The sequence below is a fragment of the Bombus bifarius genome, unplaced genomic scaffold (assembly GCF_011952205.1).
Source record: "Bombus bifarius isolate JDL3187 unplaced genomic scaffold, Bbif_JDL3187 scf7180000007966, whole genome shotgun sequence".
Lineage (NCBI taxonomy): Eukaryota > Metazoa > Arthropoda > Insecta > Hymenoptera > Apidae > Bombus > Bombus bifarius.
In genome coordinates, this window is record NW_022884352.1 from 7,549,174 (window position 1) to 7,569,135 (window position 19,962).

The 19,962-nt window shown below is 33.6% G+C and overlaps 3 protein-coding genes across 6 annotated transcripts; 2 read left to right on the forward strand and 1 right to left on the reverse strand.

Annotated features, from left to right (window-relative positions):
* Nucleotide 1: 1 nt before the first annotated feature.
* On the forward strand, nucleotides 2-4,990 carry LOC117211599 (transcription factor stalky-like). Of its 2 annotated transcripts, none has more exons than XM_033455787.1 (8): nucleotides 2-171; nucleotides 1,057-1,212; nucleotides 1,893-2,344; nucleotides 2,758-3,004; nucleotides 3,907-4,092; nucleotides 4,165-4,414; nucleotides 4,503-4,702; nucleotides 4,785-4,925. In XM_033455787.1, the coding sequence occupies exons 1-8, from the start codon at nucleotides 34-36 to the stop codon at nucleotides 4,917-4,919; spliced, it is 1,764 nt and encodes a 587-aa protein (XP_033311678.1). In that variant the 5' UTR covers nucleotides 2-33; the 3' UTR covers nucleotides 4,920-4,925. The 2 variants fall into 2 exon arrangements, with proteins under 2 accessions (XP_033311678.1, XP_033311591.1); XM_033455700.1 differs by having other exon boundaries at nucleotides 34-171; nucleotides 1,890-2,344; nucleotides 4,785-4,990.
* Nucleotides 4,991-12,704: 7,714 nt separating this feature from the next.
* Nucleotides 12,705-16,987, forward strand: LOC117217121 (serine/arginine-rich splicing factor 2). 2 transcript variants are annotated; one of them, XR_004489480.1, is made up of 5 exons: nucleotides 12,705-13,011; nucleotides 13,258-13,401; nucleotides 13,994-14,191; nucleotides 14,324-14,413; nucleotides 15,991-16,987. XR_004489480.1 is itself a non-coding variant. In XM_033464466.1 (4 exons), exons 1-4 carry the CDS (start codon nucleotides 12,830-12,832, stop codon nucleotides 14,328-14,330), a joined length of 531 nt encoding a protein of 176 aa, XP_033320357.1. In that variant the 5' UTR covers nucleotides 12,705-12,829; the 3' UTR covers nucleotides 14,331-15,485. The 2 variants fall into 2 exon arrangements, 1 of the variants encoding a protein (XP_033320357.1); XM_033464466.1 differs by lacking the exon at nucleotides 15,991-16,987 and having other exon boundaries at nucleotides 14,324-15,485.
* LOC117217112 (lysophospholipid acyltransferase 7) lies at nucleotides 16,982-19,891 on the reverse strand. 2 transcript variants are annotated; one of them, XM_033464450.1, is made up of 7 exons: nucleotides 19,801-19,891; nucleotides 19,424-19,703; nucleotides 18,599-18,870; nucleotides 18,370-18,521; nucleotides 18,088-18,296; nucleotides 17,696-18,017; nucleotides 17,405-17,623 (listed from the first exon to the last, which is right to left on the reverse strand). In XM_033464450.1, exons 2-7 carry the CDS (start codon nucleotides 19,630-19,632, stop codon nucleotides 17,405-17,407), a joined length of 1,383 nt encoding a protein of 460 aa, XP_033320341.1. In that variant the 5' UTR covers nucleotides 19,633-19,703; nucleotides 19,801-19,891. The 2 variants fall into 2 exon arrangements, with proteins under 2 accessions (XP_033320333.1, XP_033320341.1); XM_033464442.1 differs by lacking the exon at nucleotides 19,801-19,891 and having other exon boundaries at nucleotides 16,982-17,623; nucleotides 19,424-19,632.
* Between the last annotated feature and the right edge of the window lie 71 nt (nucleotides 19,892-19,962).

Below are 19,962 nucleotides of genomic sequence, written 5' to 3' on the forward strand. Positions count from 1 at the left end.
ACGCAAGGCGCAACGTAGCCGGAGCTCACAATTATGTTCGATGTACCGCCCAAGTTCTACGAGCTGTGTCGCCTTTGTTTATCGTCGGACGGTGTCAAATTGTCCATATTCGAAGAGGAAGGCGCCCAGCGGAACTTCGCCGATAAGATACTGACGTGCCTCTCGATTACGGTGAGTTTCGTCAAGAGTTTTCACCGGGTCCTCGTGCCGAGACGAAGATAAATCAGACGCGACCATCTGTGGTTCTCGCACTCGTCATCGTGTCTCCCTCTCTCTTACGCGCGCTCCTATCGCTCTTACCTCGTCTCGATCACGCCTGCTCTCTCTCCACCGTCGTCTTCTATCTCTATTCACCTTACTATCTCAAGGGTGCGTGTGTGTGTGCGCGTGCCACGGGAGAAAGTTTGGCAAGAGATGTGTCCGCGAGATAAGCCGACTCACGGGGGATTTAAAATGGCAGTGATAAGCTCTGTGCTCCTCGCTTCTGCGGAACTCACGGAGAGGGGAGCAGCTCCTTATTTAGACGGCCTGTTATCAGGTTTCACACGCGGATTCCACGAGTCGCTGTCACATTTCACTCTATCCTATATTTCTCCTTTATCTTCGTTATTCGTGATTCGCACTCGTATATATGAACATTCTCTTCTTCTGGAGAAAAGCTCTGCTTCCGTTCAACCTACTTAGAAAAAAATCGCCCGTTTTTATATTTATATTCCTCTTTGACATTTATCTTAAATTTTTGCCTGAAATTAGGACACATTCTGCGATTCTGTATTTTCGATTCTGTATTTTACGCACTTGTATTAAACAAAATTACTTCTATTGTTTTTATATTGAAAGTTGTGTTTATATGATTAAGATTAAGGAGATTTGATTTAAGATGTAGTAATTATTAGCATTGCATTCCATACTGGCTTTAATGTGTAACTGTTACTTGATCTTCTATAGGGAATATTATAGGAATGAATTAGAGTTATTCTAATAAGATTATTATCACAGGTACTGAGTATGTATTGGTTGATCAGAAAAGCAATGATGTAATTGCATTTTATTCAGGTAAAAGATGGAGATTCTTTGCCACCAATCATTTGTCACCGGTGCGTGTACAAGTTGGATGTACTGCACAACTTCCGTGAAGTGTCACACAAATCTGATGTCATACTCAAACAGTACCTGGATTATGCCAAGCAGTTATCATCACACGATGATCAGGTAGTCAACAAATATTTTTTTTAAATGCCATGGATAGAGGAATATTGGAACATAGGGACATGGGTCATTAAATGATATGAATCATATTATTTTCTGGTTAAAAGAGTAAGACTTAATTTAACACAGTAGCATCAGTGAGCAGTCATTCCATTCTAAGTAATGATGCAACTGGAAATGTGCAATATGTGATTGTAGATAAGGATGTGCCTTAGCACATGTATGTTCCATATATTGTAAACACACATTTAACACATACAACCTGCTGTTTATTTGCTTCTCTGCCCTGATATATCAGTAATTATGTAAGACACTTCAAGGTTTCCTTTAATGCAGTCTACTTTAACCTTATCAATTTGATAATAATTGCAGAACAGAAAAATATATGTGCGTAACTAATTATTTTCTTATAAATGTATTGTAATTAAGTATAATTAAGTACAAAGTGCAAATGTTAAAATAGTATTTCTAATTTGTTCTGATAGATGAGAATTTATGCAGAAATCAATAAAATATTTGCTTATTAGAATTTTAATAAAAGTGATGCATTGGATGAAATGAATGTGATAATTTAAGATTAAATTGTTATTTTTCTGTTCTCTTTTGTATGTAGTTTTAAGTATTTCATATGTTTTAGTTAAATAAACCTGTAGTGTAAATAGTAATTTGCTTTTTTTCAGAAGAAATCTTTCTCCACTGCCAAAGTAGCAGGCTTAAGTCCTCTACAGTCATTTCTCCAATTGAACAAAACATTGTTCAATGAGGAGCCTAACTCTCCGGCCAGCATTAATCAAAACGTTATACCTCAGACTCAAACACATCATTTGGAGTTGTGCACCAATGACATGCCTGAGCATGATAACATTAAGTGTGAACCAGAAGATGATACGTGTTCAAATAGTTCTGATCCAGACAGATTAGAAATAGAAGATCGAGATGAGCAGGATACTGAGGGGGAAGAAAATGGTTATGATATGACCATTAACAAAAGAATGAAAGTAGAAACAAATTATGAAGAATCAAAAACGAGTACCCCTAATCGCAGTCCAGTAAATAGAATGGATACACCAGAAAGTAATTGTTCAGATACAAATATTGATCAAGAAACAACAAAGTTGTGGCAAGCATTAGCAAAGTGAGTACAGAATTTAAAATTTGGTAGTAGGGTAGTTTATGTCATACAATATTGATAAGACCATAAAGCTAAATTGTAGTGTATAAATGTAGTTTCCTTTTATATGTTCTTGTTTATTTAATAAAACTATATGTATACAGTCTCAAAGTTCAAACATAGATTTTTATTGACAGATTATATTATCTTTTGTTAAGACTATCCAAATATAATCCTGTGTGCTTAATACATATTTACCTTAGGATTATCAATGTAACTACTGTTTGTAACAGGTTGTTCCTCTAGAGATAAGAGTTCCTTTAAAGATAAAACTTAATTAATTACAGATTTCATATTGCACCTGAAATCTTATTATTACATTATTAGACGTTTTTAGAATTGAAAGAATGTATTCTTTGTTTTTACTTCTCATATAGCAACAGGAGTTTAGAGATTACTAGGACGAATGGTGACAAACTAAATAATGGATTTACTGGTGAAGCAACTAATTTACTGCGTTCCTTGATCAACAACAGACAAATCGGTATTACTGCCGTTGATTCGGACAGAATATCTCCGCAAATTAGGTTTTACAGAGACACCCAAGGGACAACGATCGAACGTACTGTACCCGACTGTTCTGTACTCGGCAATCGTACTAATGTTTCGTGTATAGAAAATAAGGTTTGTACACTTTAAGATATGATATTTTAACTCAATAATATAAATCTTTGTTACTGTATTTGAATCGTGGGTATTTTAAAGTGTCATTGGGAATTTTTCTCAATTTACCTTTAGGATTTTCCAAATATACGTATTTACGAACTATATATTGCGATCGGGAATTAATAAAGTATACGAAGTTATTATAGAAGCAGTAAAAGATTACTGTTTTTCCGAAATTATACCTTAAAAAAAAGAAAATTATACCTTAAGAAAATCCAGAGATTTATGGAAACACGGAAAATCTTTATTTTCTTTTATATTCATACTTTTTTGACCCTGATCTTCGTGCAAATAAAGGTTCTTCCATGTGAAGTCCTTGCAGTTTGTTCAATGCAAATATTAGAAAAGAACTGCAGGTATAGAAAAGAGGACAGGTCAGGTGACCCTTGGGTGTCAAGGGGGATCCTTTTAGGATTATTCAGGTCCCATCTGCTCGCAGGTAAGAAACGTGGTAGGCCTTGTAGATAATAGATAACTGAGAAGCCCTTTGTGATAGGCCATAAGCGCTAAGTCCACCATGTCAACTCACTGTTAACAGATGTTCAGATAAGTTGGGTTTCTATAGATTCTTAAACGCGTTTTGTTCCGCATGAGAAATTCTTCAATTTATTCTATAATAAGAAACAGGATTGTAATACTATTTTCCGTTCTATTGCCTTTTTATCTTGATAACGGGTACCTGCAAGAAATTACTTTTACCCTCGGAAGGTTACGTATATTCAGGAAATTTCGAGTTATAAATTTTCTCTGCGTTTCGATTTATCACGATTATGAACTAATGTTGCAATAATTACCGAATGGTTTTAAATGTAACAATAATAAATATCCAATGGTTTTCCAAAATATCCGTTAATCTATAGGGTACATCCGTGGACAGTAATCCGTCGAGCCCTGCCAGTATCGGTCGGAAGGAGACCAAGTGTCGTAGAAAACAAAGTTATCCTAGTAAAGCTCCAATGAGTCCAGACGTCGTTAATTATCAACACGAATCTAATGAAGAGCAAGCACAAGACTTTACAGCGTGGTCAAATAAAATGAAGGGAAAGGTACGACCGGAATGATGACGAAATATATTATGGTAGAACGAAATGTTACATTCGTTTTTCTTTTTTCTTTAGGTGGAGGACCAAAAACAACAATTCGATCAACACAGTGGTAATATGGCGAAAAAGGTAGATATGTCTTGTACAAATTGCGGCACCATGACCACAACCATTTGGAGAAGGAATATGAAGGGGGAAATGGTTTGTAACGCTTGTGGACTCTATTATAAACTGCATGGAGTAAATCGTCCAGTTACCATGAGAAGGGACACGATACATACACGCAGACGCAGACCCAAAGGCGAGAAACCGACAAGGCATAGAAGTAGGCATTAGATACACTTGATAATTTAATAGGTTTTGTCAATATGTTCTTTTTTTTATATATATATTTTCCTTTTTTTTTTATTCAGAAAAAGGTGACTCAATTTTGGCACCACAATCAGAGCAAATGGATGCAGAAAGTGCGGACATGTTGGCAGCTCTTCGGCGACAAATTCAACCCCATTTAATGATGGCTGCATTAACGCCACCACGTATACCTGGTGCCCATCCACCAGCCCCTACCGCTCAACTTAATTATTCTCTTCCCTTACCTAGTTATATGATGCATGTAAGTATCATAAAACAATTCGATGATCGTTAATTTATAGGCTAATAGGTTTAAACTTTTTAATATCTATATATCATAATAGCATGTAAAGGCAGAAGGGCGAGAACAATGTCATTTATCCACGGAGGTAGAAGAAACTGAAGCAGGAGATGAAGAGAATGTCTCGGACGTACCATTGAATTTGGTTGCGACGTCGTTATCCGAAGAAGCACACTGAAAACACTTCGACCAGCTTCAGAACGACTTCGCTATAGGTATATATATACATACATATATATACATATATATATATACATATATATACATACATGTATATGCATACATATATATATGTATATTATATTATATATATACATACATATATATATAACAAAGAATCTCTAGACAGAATAGTCTGTCCGGTGATACACAGGGTGTAAAAGACGAGATTGTTCTCCTTCTCCTTTCTGTCACTGATTCTCGTCCATGATTCTCTTTTTTGGACTCTCCTTTTCTCTCTTTTCCTCTTTTCCACGGTCTCGAGAAATTTGAAGTGGTAGAATATTGGGATGTGTATTTATCCCTTGAGCTACCAAGCCCGTGGTGCAGAGCGCACGAAGGAACGATGATATTAAATACGCAGTATTAATTACGTGGTTATTCAAAATATGTACATATATATACACGATATATACGAATACGAAGAATATTTTTATACAAAATTTTCTACGCTTGCAGCTATAGAGAGCGACGGGCGATCGTTGTACATACACGCGCAAATTGTTCTTTCGGTGTCGCACGTATTTTACGCGTTAAAAAGGAATGGTGGTCGTTGTCTGTTTTCTTAGTGACGTAAGAAATTCAGTCACCAGTGAAAGTTTTTAGAACGGTGCTAGATTACTGTTCGAGAAGGCTTAGAAATAAAGAAGAAGAAGCAAAAAAATGAAGATTTGTCACTAAAAGATTAGTGAACAAAATTTAACCGTTTTGTTCCACGGGCTTTTAGCTGTCAGTGATGTTACAATCATAATTGTCTCGTTGTTTTGCGTAATATTCAAGTTAAAAAACGAACGTCCCTCAACTGAACTCAACTAGTAAACAAAATCTATTTTTAATTGGATTTAATAACGAGCGAAGTCTTATTAATCCAAACTGAAGAAATGGAAGGAAATCAATGGAACAGAAAAACGGTTGCAATGTGGCAAATATTTACTAAAGAAACAAATATTCGATACATATTTTATAACTTGAGCTTTGCCACATTACAGTTTTGCCAGTATCATTTTTAAAGATTATATTCTAGTGGCCTTTCAACGATTCATCTCTTTTCTCTTCCCCTTTTTAGCTCTTATTGCAGTAAATGCAGATAATTTAATTACAGATACGATCTTAATTTAGATGATGTAGATACTTTTTTACATGAGCACGAGACTGCCGGTGTAAACACATTTAAATACTCTTTCTACCATTTACGTATTTTTCCCCCTCCCTTCTTCTCTACGTATTGAAAAAGCTTGTCGACTGTTCATGCAGTCGCCGATGATTTGTACTTAATAGACAAGGCAGCACACCACCATATAAGCTAAGACTCCGAAAGCAATAAAAACGCGATGGTACGTAGAATAGATTGTCGTCATACAATACTCGTTTGCGTGCTCTCTCGACGGCATACATAAATTTCAGGAACTAATACTTAGATAACATTCATTTATATGCCAGACGTTAAAAATAACAAATTTTATTGCTCCACAATTGCTGTAGGTATGTTTCACATATTCCACAGTCTCCCTTTAAATTTCTTCCTTAACTCTGTTTAATTTTATTTTCATATTGTAAAAAAGCCAAGAAAACAATGAATATTTTGATGTAGATAAACAAAATTGTTCGTTTTTCTAAGGGTTATCACTGATCTATATTTTCCAGAATGTACAGATCACACATTAATAAACAGGTATTAAGCAACCCTAAATACCACTTAATACGATGGCCAGTGCATCTACTCATGTATCGTTATATCTAACATTGTATACCTAAACAACTTTGCCAAAAATAGATTTAGTCTATGTAACATAGAGTATAGTTAAGGGCATATGATAAAAATTAACGTTTTATCTTTCTCTTTTACAACCTCATACACAGCATTTACATATTTCTCCTTTATTTTTCTCCCTCTTCTTATAGCTCTTCTTATCAGTGATACCTCTTGGCATACACTGCTTTACAGAGCTTTTAAATTCACTTACAGTGATTAGTGGAGCAACTTAGTTTTAGTCGTTATCAAAGGAGCCTTATGGATACACTCGTATAAATATATATATACAGACACAAATGATACAGGCATATTACACATACACTCATACAAGTATTACATACATAGATACAGTGTTCTATGTTATTATACGAGTATGAATGATACCACAAATCAATGCTATTGCTTTCCTTTTTTAAACTTTTAAATCTTTAAGCTTTTAACTTGTAAGATTATGAAAATAAATAATACATTCGTATTTTATTTCGTATTTTTTAGAATTTTCAATCAAATCTCCGAACGATTACGGTTTAATGCATAACAAAAGCTAATTTATATACTCTATATTTTTAATGTATATAATATTGTTTTATACATATTTTTTAAATATGAATGGCATTGAAGATGTGGTATCTTTACATTGATAACACGAGTATTGGAGGAAGAGGCATAAACTATGATGAGGTTTCACAATAGTTGCGATCCAAATAACAGATTGCTAAACTTTTCTCTTGTACGTCGAAATGATCCTTCCATTTAGTACGTATTCGATACACTTCCTGTTTTATAAGCAGGTTGAGAGGTAACATATCTTTTAAATAAGTCTTAACAAGTGTATATTCTACGTATTTTATTTACTTTTATTGTAAAACGAATTTGTAAATATTCTTCAAAATTTCAGTGTCTTTTTTACAGACATCAGTTGTATGAACTGTAAATTTCGTATAGGTAAAACACTTTTCTATTTTTAAGCGGTATATACTACTTATTTAAAAGATACGTGATACACATTTAGGCTTAAACATCTTACTAAGGGACGAAAGTAATCAGTTACTAAAGTACGTAGGGCCTTGACTTCTCTTGGTCAAGCTATAGATCGCCAGTTTTTTTTAAATTCTGTTGATAGAACATTTTAGAATACCATTTTTTTAAGTGTACCATACGCGAAGAGAATGAACTTATTTATGAAATAACATTGATAGAAAGAAGTGAAAGCAATGGACAGTTATTTTGTTAGGCATTTTTTTCTCTCAGTTATAAATATTTGGCTCGACGTAGCTTGTTAAATAACAAAAAAAGCATAACTATTATTATCCTTATATTTTTTTTAATTACTATTATTATTATTATTATTATTATTATTATTATTATTATTATTACCATTGTAGATGCGTAAGTAGAATTAGATTTGAGCTCTCTACTAATTCTGAAACTAGAGGATATTTTTTATAATTATTAGAATCGAGAAATCGAGTATTGCTATTATATATATATATATATATATATAAATACATTAATATTATTGATATATCGATTTCATTAAACGTTAAGGACATTACGATCCTTTTTAAATAAGGTTTAGTTGCAAGACCGCCACTCGTTTTTTTTTTTTTTTTTTTTTTTAACAATAATGAACGAAATAAAAAAATAGCTGAGGCTTCTTATAGAATTTTTTTTTATGTATCAGTATTCTACGCGTTTGACTTTAGCTGTTAAGAGTTTTAACCAACACTACTTAAAGGAATCCCCGATGGCGAGATTTGTCTTACTTAATTATTAAATTATTTAGTTATTTTCCCTCTTGAGTCCTTCCCGTGTCCTTCTACTCCTATTTTCCCCCCATCCTTTTCCTTCGTCCTTGTTTTGTACGTCTATTTTTACATAAGTGACCCTCCCCTGAATAATTATTTAAACTATAATTTATTGTATTCACCGTTTTTTGCACCGACGTTTAACGTAAGACATTTTCTTTTTTTTTTTTTTTTTTTTTTTTTTTGGCAACGACTGGCTTAATTTATTGTTTCTACATTGTACTTTATACGAGTTTCGCTCTCTCTTTTTTCTTCTTCCTTCCTTTCTTTCTTTCTCTTTTCTTTCCTTTGCATTCTTTCTTTTATCTTTTGTAAAATGAGAAACAGAACAATTACACGCGTTAGCTAGTAATGATCAGGCACTGCGCGTGTGGTCATTCCCACCTTTTCTGCGAGACACACTCGGTTTTATGCGGTACGAGATGCGGACGGTCAATGCTTTAGGTGCCTTCACCTGGAGATTTCGTTGAATACAGATGCTCACGTGCACGTTACTAACGCGTTAAAAACGCCACTTATTGTAATGATTTCTACTCTCGATCCATCCGCTTCTCTCCTCACCCTCACGAAACATGTGTGCCTCTACGAACTATTGATATTTCTTCAAATTCGAGTCGCTTATTAACGGGTACGAGAAAAAAGAAAAAAAAAAAAAAAAACGAAAAAAGGAAGAAAGGAAGAGAAAAATAGTCAATGACCGTCTGATTATATACGGTATGCGTATGTAATTAATTACCGAAATGGTGAGCTGGAGTGAGATCAAAGCGATGGATCGAGAGTAGGCGAGATCACTGCGAGGTGCTTCGTCACCACGTGCACATCTTTGTTGTTAATCTTCGATGATCATAGGAAGCGGTTCTTTTAGAAAGAAAATCGCGGCTACGGAGCATCTCGTGTCCACGATGAACAAATGTATACGAAAGTCTCGAGGATAAGAAACAAAAATGATATGAGACAAAGAAATGCATAATTGTACATGACAAATAGAGAGAGAGAGAGAGAGTGAGAGAGAGAGAGAGAGAGAGAGAAGGGGTTTTCGCGGAAAGATGGAAAATGTAAAATAAATAAGGGGTGAATCGTCGATACCTCTCTGCGGCTTGCGTTGAAAAATAATTAATTATTAACTCGCAGCACTGTTCCGTCCGTCTGCGCGACCGTGAATCTTTTGATTTCACCGAGATTTCCTTGGTCGAAGTCCTAAGTCACACATAAATACACGTATTACACACACACACACACACACACGCGCGCGCGCGCGTACACACACGTGTGTGTATATATATATATATACACACACGTTACACGCGTAGAGGCGCGCATTAAACATACACAATTTACATTAATGCATAAGAGAAACTTACGTACACACGATAAGTATATAAACGGTGAAGAGAAGAAGCGATAATAGAGGCGTAAATCGTAAAACATTGTGAAAAAGGTTTAAAAAAAAAAAAAAAAAAAGAATAAAAATACACACTGTAAGAAACTGGAAGCGCTAAGACCCCTTCCCCAGTTCTTACACCGAGTATTAAATCTGTACTAATCGACTGAGTATTATTTTTATATCGAGCGTAATAATATTAATAAACGGATATAAATTAAAACGTGAGACAGAGAATGATGGGTTAAACCGTACGTGAAGCCGAGAGAGAACTATTGTAAAGGCAGCGGATGAGAGATGCGTTCTCTTTTTCTTCTTTCCTTTTCCGAATTTCGATTTAGCGTTGAAAGTGTATGACATGTGGACACGACAAGCGAAATTAAGAAGGCGAAGGAAAAGGGGAAAAGGAGAAGGCATGCGACTGATGATTGTGAATGTCCTGATTACAATATTTTGTATACAACCACAATGCGAACTGAGCGGAGAAAGAAACAATTACGAACGAGAGAAATGACAAAGAAATGGAGGGAGAGAGATAATTAATTAACGACGGAAGATTGTAAAGCAAGATCTGATGAACCAGCGTCTTTTTTTTTTCGTAAGAGCGTTGCGGAGCTTTGATCGGCCAGAAACTAACTTATAACAAAAGGAGAAAAGGAAAACTCGATATGTAATATCGTATTGTACGTTTATTACATATGCGACGTAGCAATAGATAAATGACGATAAAAAGAAATATGAAAAGAGAAAATGAATTACTTTTGTATTCACGGTTATCTATGATAATAAGTTAGTTCGGGCTAAGGCCAGCAGCTGTTGAGATTATTCATGGTTGTGTGTATCATTATAAGTATTTTGAATTGTTGAATAGTAATTAGTGTAAGCGGTGGCTTGAACGGGGCGACGTCCCACGCCCACGGAATGCACGAAGAGACGTCGCGTCGTCCAAGTTCGGTCTCAAGTATTTCAACATTTGTCAGATATACATTTTTTCCCTCCGTCATCCAAGATATTTGAAAGTTTCGCCCCGTACAGATCGATTTTACTGACATTACTTCGCCTGTGTTTTATATAATATACATATACATATATGTTATATATATATATATTTTTTAATAATCTTAATTGTAACAAGTCGTGTATCCCACGTATGGAATCGTTGGACCCTTTTTTTAATTTATAATTATCGCGAAGCACATCTATTACACATGACAAGTGATAACATAATAATCTTCGATTAACTTACGGGTCTAATTTTTCAACCCTCATCTCTTTCATTATACGCTCTCTATGTAATGTCTCTGTCTGATTTCAAAATCATCTCATTTCCATTTCTCTTGCAATCAGAATCTCTTCTTCGAATCTCCTTTTTTTCTTTCTCTCTTTTTTCCTCGTTTGTATTTTGTAATAATAAGATACCTGTTAAACATTTCTAAGCTATTTATTGAATCGAATATCGCTATGTGGTTTGTTAGAAATTCTTTCGACGACCTTTATCCTGCACGTATTACTTCCTTTTATTTCGAGACCACGCTTCGCGTACATACTCGTGGCTCTGCCAATGGTTCACGAATCTTCAGAGGAAAAGGAAGATAGAAAAGTAAAAAAAGAATAGAGCGAGAATTGCGATCACTCGACGTCTCTTATTTTTGCGCCTACCGCCTAGCTAAGTCAAAGAAGTATTGTGAGTACTGTGTTTGTTGTTAACACGTTTGCCCTTCGGTTCTTTATTTCAAATTCTCTTTTCACTCGATCTTTTTTAAAATACGTTAAAAATTAACGTTTCGTTTTCTGCCTACATTTCCTTAATCAAACGAAAGATCGTCTCGTAACATGCAAACATGTCGATGCAACAGACACAGGAGATCGGCGGGTAAAGGACCAAAATGTACAACAATTGCGTTTGCCCTTTCTTACGGTTGGTATGATTCGTTTTCGTAAACGTGCAAAATGGAGATCGAAGCTGTAATTGTATCGGTGGATTTTTAAACCATGTTGACAGATTATTTTGTGGGGCATCTTATTGCAAGGGCATTGTTGTGATACCACAGATGCAGCTTCATTGAAACTTAAATAAAAATAATGCGTTAACGATTTGTTGCGATCAATGTTTACCACCATTGACCGCGTGTGTCTGATATTGTACGTGGAATTTAATTTTTTTATATAAAAACCTGTTTAGAAATGAAACATAAAAGACGAGTCGATATTTCCTTCACCGAAGTTATCTATGTCATTCTACGTTAGTTCCCATGATATTTTCTTATGTAGAGCAACGTTGTTCCATTAAAACCTTTGTGTACTTTCTTTTGCTTTCGATAAAACAAGAGCAAATTCAAACGTTTTCATTTATTTTTCGATAAAAATTGCTGCCCGTTTAAATTTGAAATTGACCGGAAGTGAGCAACGTAAGTCATTTCACTCCTATGTAGTATTAAAAAGAATATGAAAATACACTTTAAATTTTCATAAATTATACGCAGGAATAAAAGAAAATTATTGGAATACTTAATTTATATGAAATATTGGAGCATATTTAATAAAAGAAATAGTTCTTATAGATAATTTTCACTTCCATCAAAAACAATTGTTTGTGCTTTTTTTTAAATTTTTACTGCAACTCATTTCAATAAAGAAATCATAATCTTTTTGCCAAAATATCCTTGTTTTATCAGTAAATTAATAAAATCAATTTATTTTACGAATGAAAGAAAAATATGTGCATTTCGTACAAAAAAGAATTTGACGCGCGTAGTGCGATATTTTATTTACGTCATTTCCGACCATATTGCGCGTAGAATTCATTCTTCCGTTGCTCGCCATCTTGCGTTGAACGTACATGCACCTGTGGTTCTTGTTCTAAAACTGATTTCGTCGACTGTAGTATTGTTTTTATTCAATTCGAAGTCCTCAACGAATTGAAAAACATGAGTTACGGTAGGCCACCACCTCGAATTGATGGGATGGTGTCCTTAAAAGTGGACAATCTCACGTACAGAACGACGCCGGAAGATCTGAGACGCGTGTTCGAAAGATGTGGCGAGGTTGGCGACATTTACATACCCAGGGACCGTTTTACTCGAGAAAGTCGCGGATTTGCGTTCGTTAGGTATGTAAAGATCTATTTTTCTTAGTGTTTATCGATTTTTGTGCACATTCTGTTGATTACGATTTATTAGTGTGACGTCATTGTAGTATTCAGATAACGAAGCTTATATATAGCAACAAATATTATGGCCAAACAATTTGTATTTTCTAATAACATATATATATATATATATATATATATATATATATATATATATATTATATATGTCTAAAATAACATTTTTATTATTGTGAGTCATTGTTTTAGATTCTATGATAAGCGTGATGCGGAAGATGCATTAGATGCTATGGATGGAAGACTGTTAGATGGCAGGGAACTTAGAGTTCAAATGGCCCGATATGGACGACCAACTTCACCACACCGAAGTCGTGGTAGCCGACGACGAGGAAGGTAATTGTTATTAAAACATTTTTATTATATAGAAAATCTGTATACCTTTATGTTGGGATATTTATACCATAGTCCAACACTTATATGTATACTCACTGTGTGATTTGAATTTAGTTTACATATTGTTAAAATTTTTTTTCTCATTGTGAAGATCATCAATAACAGATACTGTGGCTTGCGAAAGTATTTGAATGTTTACTATAAAAAGTTGCTATATCCATATTATATATATTGCATAAAACATTTTGAAACTGTTTATTACAAACATATACTTTGTACAAATTGTCAAAGTATTCGTGAAAAATGTCTATATGTGCTTGAATGTTTTTGTACCCCATTGTATTATATACTAATATATTATATAATAATAATATATAGTATATAACAATATAATTATATATAAAAATGTCAATAATTTTATTCCTGAAAGTACAGCCAATGCAAAATATGTGAACAGTTTGTATCTTTTTTTATATAAAATTGAAACTTTTAAAGAATAATTGAAGAAATTAATTGAGCGACATAAAGATTAGGTAAAATACTTAACACGTAATACTATGTAGCTTTGTATCAATAGCCTGTTTGTTTATAGATCACGTAGTAGAAGCAGAGATCGAAGACGCTCGCGTTCTAGATCTCGCAGTAGATCAAGGAGCCGAGATAGAGATCGCAGGCGTTCATATAGTCGAAGTCGCAGCCGCTCGCGTTCCGACAGTAAGAGCTCGCGTGGAAAGTCCCGTTCTCGCAGCAAGTCTCCAGATAGGCAAAAGGACAGTCGCTCCAAATCAAGGTAAGTTTTATGATAATAGATGAAACTTAATTTATTCTTATCACTATACATTCGCTCCACAAACATCAGTTATAATGTTAAGCGCATCATTGATAATATATATTCATATAATATGATCTTTTTTCCATGCAGGGACTGAAGTAATTGAACCATATACGAGTACAACTGTGAACTGATGCACATGCTGCGAGTGCAGAATAAACGTTTCTTGAGAACAAAAAGGTATTCTATTACCCTCTATATCTAGAGCAACACTGTCGCACGTTCACATTTCTTCTGTCACTTACATATTAATTATGACAACGCACTACTTGGGTTATCAAAAGAAAAGAAAAATGAACCCAATACTAATTTTAATGTAATGTATTTAGATTGTGAGTTTAATAGACTCGCGACGACTTTCATTTGCAAGTTTTTATAATAATTCCTACTCTGTTAAGTGATATATTGTCTCAATGCTTATTTCTGATCAGAAGAAAGTTAATGTGTTTTTCTGGTTTCGCGTGTATGGACATTGTTGTAGCGAAACAGCTTGTTTTGATCAGTAAATTAACATTCATTATTATCCTATTAAGAGCTTCGAAATAACGTGCTGTAGCACCTACATGAATGATCTTTTATTCTGTTCTGGAACAATGGCAGGAATTTCACATCTTGACGATGTTGCGGATAATATTCAAGTTTACACTCTATAAATAATTAAATAAAAGAAATTGTTATTAGTTCGATCACAAAATGTTCTCATCTTATGTTAAAATGTAGTGTGCACAATTCTCAGTACGTCTCGATATAAGTGAGTTATAAATGATTACAGTTTATTCTTTTTCTTTCGTTTCTTGAGTCATTATGAATATTTTAATCTCTATATAGTATACATAAGTAATAAGAAGAAACCAACTGTTTCGATAAAATTGTGAAGTTGTTTCCCAATATTAAAAATTATTTGAACCAAGCAAGATGGATTAAATATTCCTGGAAATACATGAGGGTGTTAATATGGTAATTAGCAGGTAATGTAAACTGTATGTGGTCGATTTGAGTCCAATTTTTGTACAAAGTTTAAGCTAATTTCCTAAGTCGTAATAACTTGGAATAATTTTTCATTGTTTGTGAATATAATTTGATCGACAAATTATGATTACGACTCGATTAGACAGAAAAAGTAAAGAAATAAACAAGAAAAATTAAAAGTCGTAATCTATATAGATTATAGACATAAGTTCTGCGTTTCTGTAACAATATACAGGTTTATTTATGTAAGATTGCCATTTATAATAAAGTGTAATAAAATGCAGAAGACGGAACTATTCACATAGTTTTAGACAGTGTTTAAAAACTACATATATAGATGTAGGTAATGCTGTCAGAAAAATAAGTTACTCGAAAATTTTATATCATTTATATTCGTCTACGAAAAAATTTCGATATCGTAATTATGGATTTTCTTGTATCGAGTACAATGAGACTAAAACAAAATGTCCCAATTAAGATCATAAGCTTAAGAAATTAACAGTGGTACAATCTTTCATATTTACTTATTACTTACATACTGCTGTTCACTTCTGAATGTTATTAACTTCCTCGAATCTTGTATAAAACAACGCTGTCATTAATCTTAGATAGATCAAATTCTAGAATTTAAGATAATTTAACATTTAACCATTGGTCTTATCTTTAATATTATAATTAATCGATCGTCAAACATCTTTCAACAAAAGAAAAAAAAAGATAAAATTCCTCACACACGGATGTAACACGTTTATTCCTTATAACTAAGTTGTAATTTTATGGTGCCACAGGCGGTGGAAAGGAGTGGCGTGGCGAGTGTAGCTGATGATGGGGTAGCTGAGAGTAAGCAGTAAGCCGAGTAGCAGGGCTGTAAGCAGTTTGCAGTAGCGAGCGGTTGGTGGTCTGGTGAAAGCAGGTTCGCGCTAGTCGATCAGGGCGAGAAAAAGAGAGAAAGTGTGTGAGCGAAAGCTGTTTCTCTCTCTGTGGGGGGTCGGCGTGCAGAAATCGCAGAGGGTACGGTCTCGAGAGTGCAGAGAAATATGCAGAGAGCACGACGAAAAGCCACACGCGGTTGCTGGTCTCGACCATCGTCCGGTTTGCAGGTAGCACGTGAGCATCACCAGACCTCGCAAGCAGCAACTCGACATTTCAACTATTATATCTACCAATTGCTTTGCGCGTTTCTTGAAACAAATCATTTCTCCAGCAATGGTCCGTTCGAAGTCAACTATGTACTATCTTATTTCCAGCTGTGTAGGTCTGATTCGTAAGTTGAACGAGTTTAAATGTCGATTTTCTAAGTACGAATATCCTTTTCACAAATTTCTTAACGTCGGCGTATCAAGATGTATTTCATTTCGCTTCAATGGTTCATTTTATACAATTTTCAAATTAGTTTCTTCCAAGGTACTAATCTACGCCCAATTTTAAAAACAGATCTTTCAATTTTGACTTTCACTTTTTTTTAAATAGTTAATGAAATTGAACACGTATCTATCGTTAATATCGTTTTCGATGTAACCTATAACGATTCCAATTTTTATATGATCATCGCTTGAAACACTTGCCGCCACATTACAAATAATTGGGAAAGTTTCGAGGGTGGGCAGTGGGATCCTTTTGTTTTTCCTGTGTTTTTTTTTCAGGTGTCACCGAACGTCGATAGAGTAGTAAGTATTTTAGAGGTAAGGTAATGTTGCAGTAAATAAAAGATTTTTTAAGGGGAAGAATATAAATCTTTGTAGAGATGTGAAGGGTTTGATCAATAAAGAATTCTTGTCGAAGAAATAGAACTTTTTATTCCTCATTTGTATCAATGGAAAATTTAAAACCTAATTATCCAAAGATAATTTTTCGTTCTTTTTTCTAAATAGTGTAAATCTAAATTCTTCGTTATCCTACAAGTCGAATAATTTAACAATAGTAACAAAAAATATATTACATTTTTTTGATAAGCATTTCAATTGTAATCATACATGATCATTCTTAATTATGATCATCAATAAATTTTTCTATCATTTACATTAAAGTGAAAAGATGTAATATTCTAAAAAATATTTTAATATTACACTATGCTAATGATCTTTGAATGGCTTGATGCGTATAGTTATACGAAGCGTATTATAATACACGTGTCATTTAGATATTTCTATATCAACTCGAGCATGACACGAAAATTTATATATAATGCAAAAGATTTATAGACTATTTATCTTTATCCTTATCTCCTGTAGGCTTGAAAATATACAATTTGCAGTAAAGAGCTGCAATGTATAACGTAAGTGCTATGATATGACCAGAGAAATATACAAGTTTGTAGTAAGCTAGAGTTTCTTTGAAATCTAATACTAAGAATGATATTCCCAAATACGCCATGCAAGTTGTTTTCTCATACCATCCTAGCAAATACCACAATTTTCTGGCCTAAAAAACGAAAGTTACATAAATTAAAATTTCAATTAATAGTTATGAATAGATATCAAAAATAGAACTTACGATACTGTTTTCAGCGGCTTGCTGATAAAATTTGTAGAATATGTCCTCTGATAACAGAAAAAGAGGAATCTGACAGAAGCAAACAGCATAGCCAGCTGACCAACCATGCCAAACAGCAGAAAGTAATAGGGTTAAGAGAGCTCGCATATTTTTCATTGGCAGTCGTTTATAGATGTAGACACCAAACCAATATTGAACACAATTGTTCCATGTTTTCATAGCTGTTCTTGTCGAATTGCATTTTTCTAATTTCCAAACATTCATATTATATACAGTTTCAAAATCCAGTTCCTCGTTCTCCAGTTTCTCAGGTGTTTTAGCTCTGTAACGTTTAGTTGCTATATTTTCGTTCCAAATAATGAATATTATTACAGGGAAAAGGATGCTCTTACAATGTTTCTGTTGTTTTATAATCTTTGGGACCTAGTCCTTGTATAGGTTTACATCTAGTAGGATATGCTCCTAGTCCAGCCATTTGACATCCACATTCTGCTAAACCCATTCCAATGTACATTCTTACTCGAAAAAGGACGAATGTAGGATACATATAAAAGTGTCTATAAAGGAAAGATCTTTCTGCATATTCTTCTGTTAAAATATACTGAAATACAAAGTGAAACTTAATCATTTATAATTCTGCCTATATTTGTTGGTAAAATGAAAACTGATATTACTCTGACGGGATAGCAGTAATTCATTATGAAGAATAGGACAACAAAGAATGTAGTTTGTTTCAGTTTGTATAGCGTGACAGGCCATGGATCTACTACTTTAGAGAATGGCTTATATAAATGGTCCCAATATGTTCTATACCGATAGTATGGTCCTGTAGAGAGAAATATTACATTTAATATAACATCAAAATTAGATTAATTATAGTTACTTAAAGTATCATAGAATTACCAGTCAAAAGTCCCATATAGCCAAAACCATAATGAAAAACATCTAAAAATCCAACATTTTTTATTGCTTCATTATCTACTCCTTCTGGATCATCAGCTGGAGGATTAATAGCTGCATTTAGTTCAAACGCTAGTCCAGATAATTTTAGTGTTAAGATCATCAGTATGAGATTTGTATGAGTTGATGGTACTGGTAAACCAATATAATCCCCTAATCGAGATATAACAAGTAGAAAGAAGAATGAAAAGATAAAGCTGACAATATGAGATTTCCTGCAAATAACAACAAATTGAGAAATGACATTAACTAGTTTTGTAAAAGAATGGAATATGAACAGAAAATTTATAAGGAGCGTTTATTATTAAAAAAATTTTGTTTGTTTTATGTTACATAATATTAAGTAGAAAGTGATAATAAATTTTTGCATCTCACATAAAATAAAATGATAAACACTAGTTCAAAGAACGGGGATTTTCATTATATTAATATTTCCATTCGGCAATCAAGTTACAATTGGTGGTAATTTGATACTTAACAAGTGCTAATTATGTCTTTTAAGAATAGTGCATTATTGAGATATATATATCTAAAAATGACACAGTTAATTTGATCTGTACATTTGTAATTTTAGATAAGATCGAAATATAAGAAAATCATATCGTACAAAGTAAGTAGATACGATGACATTATCAAAAATAATTTTAAAAATATTTCACTTAAAATTGAGTTAATAATTTTGACACATTATGACACACAATTGATAAGCTAAAACGCTCCTTGCTTAAATCGACAAATAAATATAATTAACGAATTAATATATCATACTTTGGTGAGATGTTGGTTATAATAATAGCGTTAATCAGAGAAAAAACCAAAGGGAAAAGTATATAACTTCCTGAGACAACTCCTGTTAATAGGATGCCAATTAACGTGCCGGTCCATTTCTTCACCTCTGGATCTTCTATTTTTCGATAATAAAACCCGACGAATACACAAAACAACAACAGTGTGACGTAAACTACATCCGTCCACATCGTATCAGCTCAGTTGTAGAAACTTTACTGTGTCTTCTTTCTATCCTATCTCATTTCCTCCGTCCCACCGACTACAGTTAAATTGTACGTAATCAAATCGGTGAACTTTGTACGTTAATAAATCGGATATTATTACTATACAATTACTAAAAAATTTTGGTAATTTACATTTATTCACAAGCTTCTTTTTTTATTTAAATTTCGGTAATTTGTAATTTAAATGATAGAAACATTCGACCGTATATTTTTGCTTCTCTTGCAGACAAATTACAGACAAATGCAATATATATATCATTGATTTTTTGCTGAGTCAATAATTTAGCAGAGCGA